The sequence below is a fragment of the Cucurbita moschata genome, unplaced genomic scaffold (assembly GCF_002738365.1).
Source record: "Cucurbita moschata cultivar Rifu unplaced genomic scaffold, Cmos_1.0 Cmo_Scf00009, whole genome shotgun sequence".
Taxonomy (NCBI): domain Eukaryota; kingdom Viridiplantae; phylum Streptophyta; class Magnoliopsida; order Cucurbitales; family Cucurbitaceae; genus Cucurbita; species Cucurbita moschata.
Genome location: NW_019268525.1, coordinates 2724604 through 2734541, shown reverse-complemented (window position 1 = coordinate 2734541; position 9938 = coordinate 2724604). Strand labels below are relative to the sequence as shown.

Genomic DNA, 9938 nt, shown 5'->3' with positions numbered 1-9938 from the left:
TTTTTTTTTTTTTTTTTTTTTTTAGATTATTTTTTAAAGAAAGTAAATATGTAAAATAGTGGACTTAAAAACCGTCCAATATAACATAATATGTTCATTTTGTCAAATTATTACATTAATTATTTAAAATAAAAATTAAAAAAAAACTTTAAATTAATAATAATTCATAGGTTCGAACCAATTGGACTGAGATTTTAAAAACGACATAGGGTGACATCAATTATAGAATTGACGCGACTCAATTTTACTTGATGGGTTAATATTTTAGATCATTATGAATACCTTTATTTGATTAATGGGTTGTTTGCTCGAGTCGTCAACAAAAAAAAAAAAAATTAATAGCTTTACTACTATAACATCTTAAGAGCTAGGTTGGATGTTTCTTGTTGCTCGAGATGTTTTGTATCATTGTTTTTTAAGTAATCATGTATTACATAAAAACGGTGATAATTATTCCTAAATAAGTACTGAAAAATAGAGTAAAATTAGAAAATGAACTCCAAAAGAAAAATTCCCGAGATAACAATCAAAGACTAATCATGTAAATTCAACGACCGAAAGGGTACCGTAACTGGGTCAGATTTATTTCATAACTCCATCACACACGTGTATAACAACATGTAGTTGTGAATAAAAAGACATAAAATTGGACAAGACATGAAACAAAAAGACATGAAGAGAGTGTAATTATTATTGATTGATGATGTTTGAGATTAAACCCTTTTGAATGATCAATCAGCTGAAATGGAAAGCTTCATGCCCATTTGGCAGTGCCCTGGGAGGCTGCAGATCAAGTAGTTCATCCCTTTCAAAAGCTTGATTTCATCCTTTCCTGAACGATGAACTGTGGCTCTTATGGGGTTAATCAAGCACCAATTGTAGCCCACTTTGTCCACCACCACCACATTGTGCACTGATGGTGTGTAGTTGAATGCTGCATTAAACATGCAACATAATACGTTAATAATATTCTCGAGATTGATAAGACATATATCATAAACTAAGAAGTCAGACGTTCAAATCTTTCACCTACTGTTACTTGTTAGGAATCACGACTCTCCACAATAGTACGATATTGTTTACTTTGAGCATAAGCTCTCGTGACTATGCTTTGGGCTTCCCCAAAACGCCTCAATGGAGATAGTATTCCTCACTTATAAATCCATAACCCATATGGGACCCACTCTCAGTAATCCTCAGCTACTAATGTAGTGTTTGTTATTAGAGATGTCGATTTAACCTAATTTTATGAGAACCCGCCTCGAACAGGGTAGGGGAGGAAAAAAATTCACGTGGGAACTCTATTCCCGTGAATCTCCTCACCCCCACGTCGCGGATATCATCCAAAACCATGCAAGATTCAAAAAAATTCATGAAGAACAAGAGTAATACCAAGAACATCGCCAGCTTGGAAGGTCTTTCCATTTGGCCAAGAGGAGACATTAAAGGTCCATCCAAGGTCATCTCCGACCGTGTGAATGGCGGCGCTGCCCACCTCTGGTTGCTGCAGCAACAACAACACCACCAAGCACAACATCACTGTGGCCACACCTCTAATTCCCTCACCCATTAATCCCTTTCAACACAGACACAAAGAGCTCGATGAGTTCGATGAGTTCGAGAATAATAAGGTTGTCTTTTTATAGCTCAATAGTTTGAACAATGTTGGGACAAAAAAGGCTTCAAATTTGGTAAATTTACACTCAAATGACATTCCTTTCACACCTTTTGTTGTTGTTTTTTACTCATAATTAACAAATTAAGAGTTGGTGATTTTGACAATATGATCCATTTGATTTGAATTTAGTTACATGAATGTTCTAAAATGAAATTGACTCAACAACCCACCATTCATATATACAATTTTTTCAATAACTAACCACCAAAATCTGCCAAACCCACAATCTCCTTATTGTTGGTCTGATAAGTATGAATCAGAGTTCTAATATTTTTTATAATAGTTTGGAATCTATTTCATATATTCTGTGCTCCAGATACTAACCTAGACTGAATATCCAAGGAGATAAAATCATCTTGATCAAGATGACCGACTTCTTCTCTGTCGTATCCATAGGATCAATTCTAACAAGTCACACACTCATATTCCGGAAATACAGAAAACAAGTCACACACTCAATTCTAACAAGTCACACACCCGAGATTAGATTTAGCCTTTTTTTATTCTAACGAGTATTATAAGTCGTTGACGTCTAAGTCAAAAAGGGTTATAATATATAAATGAACGAAGTAGAGTGATTATGAGAATATAAAACTATGATTCAAAAAAGCTTAAAAAAATTGATAGTTACCTCGTTCATGTTTCTTTGTTATGGTTCAAGCATAAGAACTCTGAAGGTAACCGTACTTAGCTTGAAGTCGGTCTAAATTTTTTTATGATGAGTGAGGACAAAACGTGGTAAAAAACATATTTATTGGTTTTTTGAGGTTATGACCCAGCTCTCGTTATGTGTGTCTTTGATACCATTGACAACATCGTTACATCTAATCTTGTGTTGATACACGCTCTTCTTAATGTGTTGGATGATGAACGATGTTGAGATATTTCTTTACCGAAAGTTGGAGGCGAAAAAGAAAGATTAAAAAGAGAGAAAAGGGGCTGAGTGTGGAGTAATTTGTAATGATATGGGTGATGACCCTTTTACAAGTGGGGAGTTGGGGTGATGATGTAATGGACCATTAATGCCACAAACTTACTTTTGTTATAAAATTACGCGTTGTAATTATGATCGAGATCGATTTTTGAACGTGGGTTTGTTCGGTTTTCACTCTTTCGTTAACCCGAGTCTTCAAGGCAAATACATTACAGTGACCTCGAGCAAAAAAAAAATTCAATCATAAGTTATGTTATAGTAATGGATTGTGAGATCCCGCATCGATTGGAAATAGTAACGAACCTACAGGACTCTGGGCCGAAAAGAGGTAGATCCTGAGATCCCAAATCAGTTGTGGAGGAGAACGAAACATTCCTTATAAGGGTGTAGAAACCTGTATTTAGCATACACGTTTTTAAAACTTTGAAGAAAACTTGTAAGAAAAAGTTCAAACAAGACAATATGTCTGTTAGCCGTGGATTTAGACTGTTACACAGAGAGAGAACGAAGATCGAACCAACTAGATGTAATATTAAATTTCATTAACGGTAGATTTGAGCTATTACAGGGTGAAAGATCGAAGATCGAACCATTACGTAAATTTATTCGAACACGAGATTAAGCAAAACATTCTCACACTCGTTGTTTAAACGATTATTCAAGCAGCATTAATGGCGATCTTCATTCCACTTTGGCAGTGGCCTGGGAGACTGCAAATGAAGTAGTTTTGTCCCTTCACAAGCTTGATCTGATCCGTTCCTGTTCCAAAAACTTTGGAGCCCGTTGGAGCCACGCACCCACTGTAGCCCACTCTGCTCACAGCCACCACATTGTGTGCCGCAGGGCTGTAGTTGAACACTGCACAACACATAGCCTTAGAGAACGAGTACGTGTCAATTATTGGGGAGCTAAGCTAAGCGGGCTTACCAAGGGTATCTCCAGCACGAAAGCGCTTCCCCTTGGGCCAGGACGCGACATTAAAGGTCCAGCCTTGAGCACCGCCGACGGTGTAAACAGCTGCATGAGCCATCGCTGAGAATTGGAGCACCAACAAGCACACCATCACTGCACCCATCGCTGCACTGCCTCTTCCCTGAGCCATTGGTTCATAATTTCTAGGCTAAAGGGCTCGAATAGAGGTGGTGGTGGTGGAAATGGATGAGAAGGGGAGGCTTTTATAAATGGGGAGTTGGGGTTAACTTTATATTATAAAATCATGATGAAGACGGGAAAAAAATGAATGTGGGTTTGGTACGTTTTCATTTCCATATTGATTTTTAACCACTTAGGTCCCGTCTCATTATTTCGCGTAACAAACATGGAATCTCACAATCTACCCGTTTTAGAAGCCAGCAACTTGCTCACATACTGCTAGTTGTTTGTCTCTAATATTATTTGAAATAGCTCGAGCTCACTGTTAATAGATATTGTCTATTTTGACCCGTAATATATTGTCGTGAGACTCACACATTAGTTTCAACAAATAAATAAATAAATATCTAATTATATAAATAAATATTACATAAATGAATAACAAAATAATGAAATTAGTTTTTTCTATTTTATAAAACTAAATTATGTTATATTTTATAACTAATTTTATCTATATATATATTATAGATTTTTATATTATAAAATAAATATATAATTTTATTTTTAATTGCTTTCTTAAAAATAATAATTTTAGACCAAGTATAATTTTTTTAAAAATTTAAATAAAAGAAATATTGACCAATAAAAAAATAAATAAAACTTAAGATATTTTAACTACAAGATTTTATTTTATGTATATTTTTTTATTTAAATATCGATCTATTTTATCGATTTTGTTAATTCATTACAACCAGATTATTTTCGTTTTTCTCTCGCTACATTCAATGGATCCTAAGTTCTTGACTTACAATGGCGTCGTGCTTCGAAGATCTGATGTACGCAGTTTAGAAGATTGTAACTATTTGAACGATGCCATCATTGATTTCTATTTTGCCTACCTGTTCGAGTCATATCAATCTGACGACATATTGTTAATATCGACGAGTATCTCTTTTTTGCTGGGCAACGCTTCTGACTGGGATACTTTCGTAGCTACAGTGGAATCTTTGAACTTTCATGAGAAGAAACTCATCTTCTTCACTGTCAACGACAACTCCAATTTCTCCTCTTCTGGCGGGTCTCATTGGAGCTTACTTGTGTACTGCAGAAAGCGAAATTTATTCATGCATTACGATAGCCTTCACATGATGAATAATGAATCTGCATTCGCCATCTACGAATCTGTCAATAGTTATATTAGTTATGATTCAGCTGAGTTCATGGAATGTCGAGCGCCTCGACAAAGGAACGAATATGATTGTGGATTGTACGTGATGGAAATTGCTAGAGTGATTTACGAGCACTATTTCAACTTTGATCAGTTTCAAAACGAAGATGAAATTTGTGGGTCGTTTAACGTGGTCCAAAGTGTGAATTGTAAACATGTTGAGTCCAATATGCGGTCTGAATCAATAAACATATATTTTTTTCAGTAGTTTTTTTTTTATTATCTGCCTCTTATTTTAGGATTGAATCAATAAACAGATCATTTTTTAAGTAATTTTGTTTATTATCTGCATTAATAAAGTCTTCACAAGATGAATAATGTCAACAATTATATCAGTTATGATTCAGCTGAGTTCATGGAATGCCGAGTGCCTGGACAAAGGAACGAATATGATCGTGGATTATTTAAATTTGATCATTTTCAAAACAAAGATGAAATTTGTGGGTCGTTTAAAGTGGTCCAAAGTGTGAACTGTAAACATGTCGAGTCGAATATAGTGTCTGAAATGTTGTAACTTATTTTAGGATTGAATCAATAAACAGATCTTTTTTGTTCGAGGGCTAAAAATATATAAAAAATGGCTAAAAATATAATTCAAAACCTATAATTATTGTTAGAATATACCAAAAATATCCCAATTTAAAATATATAAAATTTGTTAGAAATATAATGATGTACCATTTGCAAATATAATTCAAAATTTTTATAATTTTAAATACTATAATTATTAATATAACAATACAAAAAATATAGATATAATTTTAATATGAAGCAAATAATGCAAATTCATCAAAGATTTTGTTCAAGAACATCATGTCACAAGATAATCTCGATTATAATCTTCTAAAACTATTTTTTTTTTTTTCAAAAATCTTAGATTATAATTTTATCTCATCTCAAACGATTAACAATCTAATTAATTTCTAATTGATTTATGAACAGATGAACAGAGCATAAATATCAATCTTGCATCGTTGAAGCGTCGTTTTTAGGGGCAATTCTAAAAAGAATCTCCGGAACGTAGCGGTGATTGACAAATTCTTAACAGGGTTTCTCTGGTTTGCCGCTATTTTTCACAATCAACCTCGAAATTGAAGTTTGTTATTTTCTCCCTTTTGACTTATTATCATAAACCCTTGATTGTTCATCTTTAATTCTGTCAATTTTTTTTCTCAAAACTACGGGATTCTCTTATGTTCTTCGTGTAGATGGCTTCGACCCTTTTGAGTAAAACCCTTTTGGTTAATCGATTCATTCATTCTTTCTCCTCTCTGTCTGGAAACACCCAGATTTTTACTTCCGTTTTCAGTGTAAGTCGAGTTGTTTGTTTATTTTGAATTTTTTCTATTTGGGGTTTTGAATTTGCTCTTATTGTTATTGTTCTTGTACTGTAGAAGAAATTGTTTCAGTTTCAAGCTAACTCAACCAATGTAGCATATAATCCCACTCGGCGATTCTCTTCTTTCATGGCTTCCTCTGTATCCACGCATAGAGCTCAGTTTTCATCGAAATCCTTCACCACTGATGATCCTGTTGTTTCCCCTGATTGGCTCCATTCTAATCTAAAACAGCCTGACTTGAAGGTCCGCTCGTGTTGGTTTTAACTTCAATTATGCTAATTGATGCTAATTGTGGTGCACTAGTTTTGATTTAATTCTTTTCTTTCCTTGATTTTTTTCCAGTTTTGCACATTCCGTTTGTATAGTTTAATATGTATGTTAATCGAGTATTTAAAGTATTTGACATCATTAGAAATATGGGTACGGGAATTTGAACTTCGAACCTCGAGGGAAGAACTACATGTTGATTATTGTTGAGCTATGCTTACTTTAACAGTTTACCTCGACTATTCGCCGTTTTCGTTGTTTATATGCGCTTAAAACCTGCAATATCTATGCTTCTGTCTGTTCCCAATACTTAGAAGTTTTCAGAATTGGGTTTGCTTGTTTATGTCTTTCTAAGAATGTTCTTGTTCATTGCTTATTAATATGATCTTGATCTTGATTAGACAAATGGCGAGTTGTAAGTCTGGTAGCTTTGTGTTTTGTATTTCTGAAACTGTTCTATCCTTTAAACTGCTCGATTTTCAGGTTTTAGATGCATCTTGGTACATGCCAGATGAACAGAGGAATCCTATTCAGGAATACCAGGTAGTCAACTTGGTTAATGTTTTGTGAACTACATTTTATATTATGTGGTGAAGTTTCAGTAATTTGTGTGGTTATGATTGTTACAGGTGGCTCACATCCCTGGTGCTCTTTTCTTCGATGTAGATGGAGTATCTGATCGAACTTCAAAGGTGAAACGATCTCCTTTCGTTTTTTTCCCTTCAATATATCGTCGTTATATTTCGTCTACTTGTTTCAGTTGCCACATATGTTGCCATCAGAGGAAGCTTTTGCTGCTGTGGTCTCTGCTCTTGGCATTGACAACAAAGATGGTGTGGTTGTTTATGATGGCAAAGGACTTTTTAGTGCGGCTCGTGTCTGGTGGTAAGATGCAGAAATAAACAATTAACTTTGAAGAGATTATGTGTAACGGCCCAGGCCCACCGTGCGGTGTGCCAGCGAGAACGTTGGGCTCCTGGAGGGGGTGGATTGTGAGATCCCACATTGGTTGGAGAGGGGAGCGAAACATTCCTTATAACGATGTGGAAACCTCTTCCTAGTAAACGCGTTTTAAAACCTTAAGGGGAAGCTCAAAGAGGACAATATCTGCTAGCGGTGGGCTGTTTATGATATTACGTTTATGATATTGTATGTGAAGTGAAGAAATAAATTTTGGTAATTGAAAATAGGATGTTCAGAGTATTTGGGCACGACAGAATTTGGGTGCTAGATGGAGGATTGCCGAAATGGCGTACGTTAGGATATGATGTTGAATCCAGTGCATCTGGTGATGCTATTTTGAAAGCTACCGCTGCAAGTGAGGCAATAGAGAGAATTTATCAGGGGCTAGCTGTAAGTTCATAATTTCACATGTTTTGTCTTATATTATATCTCTGAATCTTCGAGTTACTAGCCAAAATGGCGTGCATTTTATTCTCGTTTTCAATTTTTTCTGGTATTGTTATTTTTCCACTTGTAACATCATTGTGCATAGGTTTCACGGTGCTCGGTTTGTTTTCTCAGGTCGGGCCAATTACATTTCAGACCAAGTTTCAGCCACATCTGGTCTGGGACCTCGAGAAGGTCAGGGTATTCATTACAAAGCTGTTAGTGTATTAGTGTTTAAGGATTCTTAATCATTGAAATTCGAGTAGATATATGAACTCGTCGTTCATAGTGAATGTTAGGGGCATATATTAAGACTCTTTTGACAAAGTGATTATTGGTATCTGTTTGGCCCTCGAAAGGTACTCGATTTTAAAATTATCATAGCGTTCGACTTCCAGCTGGGCAAGTTTTTAAGGATTTTGAGTGCTAGTATGCATATAAATAGTCGAATGTGGTGCGAGTGTGTGCAAATAATCAATATAACTGTGTCGTAGAGGAATTTTAGATGGGAACGAGCCTTTATATGTTATTTTCTCGATTACGTGTTCCAGATTCAAGAGAATATTGCAGGAAGAACTCACCAACACATAGATGCTCGTTCGAAGGCCAGGTACTGTAGATTTGGTAAAATATTTGCTTTTGAATTAGGAATATTTCTTAAGTTGTTTTCATTTTTTTGCAGATTTGATGGGGCTGTCCCAGAACCTCGGAAAGGAATCAGAAGTGGCCATGTTCCTGGCAGCAAGTGTATTCCTTTTGCCCAGGTTTGTATCAATATTAGTTCATTATGTTTGTGGTTCGTAGTTAGAATTTGAAACACTTCTCACATCGAACCGACTCTTTTTTACTGGAGTTCAGATTTGGTTGTTCATATCGAAAATTTCAACCTGGTCCAAGTGTTACATAGTATTAGTGGCACACTACCCGTCATTGGTCTGTTTGAATTCTGATTTTTTCGAGATCGTATATTCATAAGCTTCTATTTCTTATGACCGACAAAATGTGATTCTGTGAAGTATCTAGCTGGAAAGGAAATAGACGTGTTTTTAAGGGTATAGCGGGTACTACCATTAGGACCGTTCGCGTGATTATCATTTATTTAAGGGTATAGCGGGTACGTACTAGCAAAGACAAAAATGTAATGGCACCAAAACACTTGACGTTTTCAGATGCTGGATAGTTCGCAGTCACTTTTACCCGCAGATCAGCTCAAGAAACGATTCGATCAAGAAGGTAAGAAACGATGAATGAAAAGGCGTTCTTCATGGGTATCGGGGTCCCAAAACTGTTTAATATAAGTGGATCCATGTTTGTGCAGGCATCTCTTTGGATAGCCCTGTTGTAACTTCTTGTGGCACTGGTGTTACTGCCTGCATTCTTGCATTGGTAAGTCCCTTGGTACTCACAATCTAAATGTTTGAAGGATTTAAGAGGCTGAAAGTAGTGAAAACTTGTGAATTTCAGGGCCTCCATCGGCTTGGGAAACAGGATGTTGCAGTTTATGATGGATCTTGGAGTGAGTGGGGAGCTCATTCCGACACACCTGCTGACACTGCTGCTTCATAAATGGTGCAGCATCCCTTCCTTCTCTTTACAAGCATTCTCCTTGTAAATGTTTAGTAGAGTTTATGTCTTTTTGAAAAGAAAGTTACCTGAGAAGAACTTCATTTACATTGGTGCTCTCTCCTCTGAACTTGACTAGTGGAAATAAATTCATGTTCTATTGGTTTTTTCTAATGGAAATAGCACTTGTACAACCTTATCGGTCCTTATCACTGATGTAGGTCGAAGAAAACCTCGTACCATTATAATAATTCCATTTGTCAGTTCTCGAGTTGTCGACTCCAGTCTAGACTTTTCCATCTAAGAATGTTTTTGGAAAGCCTTCGGTGTCCTTTGCTTATTTCTTTGACTTGTAAAGGAGGTTAAAAGTGAGCTAGACTATGGTCCGAGTCGAAGGAGAGGATAAAAAGGTTAAGAGGAAGATAACGGATAAATGAAAGGGAGCTG

At 35.9% G+C, this 9938-nt stretch overlaps 4 protein-coding genes across 7 annotated transcripts; 2 read left to right on the top strand and 2 right to left on the bottom strand.

Moving 5' to 3' along the window:
- Positions 1-566: 566 nt before the first annotated feature.
- Positions 567-1599, bottom strand: LOC111447705 (basic blue protein-like). The gene is made up of 2 exons (XM_023087002.1): positions 1393-1599; positions 567-934 (listed from the first exon to the last, which is right to left on the bottom strand). The coding sequence occupies exons 1-2, from the start codon at positions 1568-1570 to the stop codon at positions 732-734; spliced, it is 381 nt and encodes a 126-aa protein (XP_022942770.1). The 5' UTR covers positions 1571-1599; the 3' UTR covers positions 567-731.
- A 1534-nt stretch (positions 1600-3133) lies between these two features.
- LOC111447602 (basic blue protein-like) lies at positions 3134-3777 on the bottom strand. The gene is made up of 2 exons (XM_023086851.1): positions 3540-3777; positions 3134-3470 (listed from the first exon to the last, which is right to left on the bottom strand). The coding sequence occupies exons 1-2, from the start codon at positions 3712-3714 to the stop codon at positions 3271-3273; spliced, it is 375 nt and encodes a 124-aa protein (XP_022942619.1). The 5' UTR covers positions 3715-3777; the 3' UTR covers positions 3134-3270.
- A 712-nt stretch (positions 3778-4489) lies between these two features.
- On the top strand, positions 4490-5140 carry LOC111447200 (NEDD8-specific protease 1-like). Its single transcript, XM_023086240.1, has one exon. The coding sequence runs from the start codon at positions 4490-4492 to the stop codon at positions 5138-5140; it is 651 nt and encodes a 216-aa protein (XP_022942008.1).
- A 729-nt stretch (positions 5141-5869) lies between these two features.
- On the top strand, positions 5870-9660 carry LOC111447689 (thiosulfate/3-mercaptopyruvate sulfurtransferase 1, mitochondrial-like). Of its 4 annotated transcripts, none has more exons than XM_023086975.1 (13): positions 5870-6028; positions 6141-6242; positions 6330-6515; positions 7023-7082; positions 7169-7231; positions 7300-7424; positions 7730-7892; positions 8064-8123; positions 8480-8538; positions 8611-8692; positions 9098-9161; positions 9247-9314; positions 9393-9660. In XM_023086975.1, the coding sequence occupies exons 2-13, from the start codon at positions 6141-6143 to the stop codon at positions 9492-9494; spliced, it is 1134 nt and encodes a 377-aa protein (XP_022942743.1). In that variant the 5' UTR covers positions 5870-6028; the 3' UTR covers positions 9495-9660. The 4 variants fall into 4 exon arrangements, with proteins under 4 accessions (XP_022942743.1, XP_022942741.1, XP_022942744.1 ...); XM_023086973.1 differs by having other exon boundaries at positions 6327-6515; XM_023086976.1 differs by having other exon boundaries at positions 5870-6242.
- Positions 9661-9938: the final 278 nt, after the last annotated feature.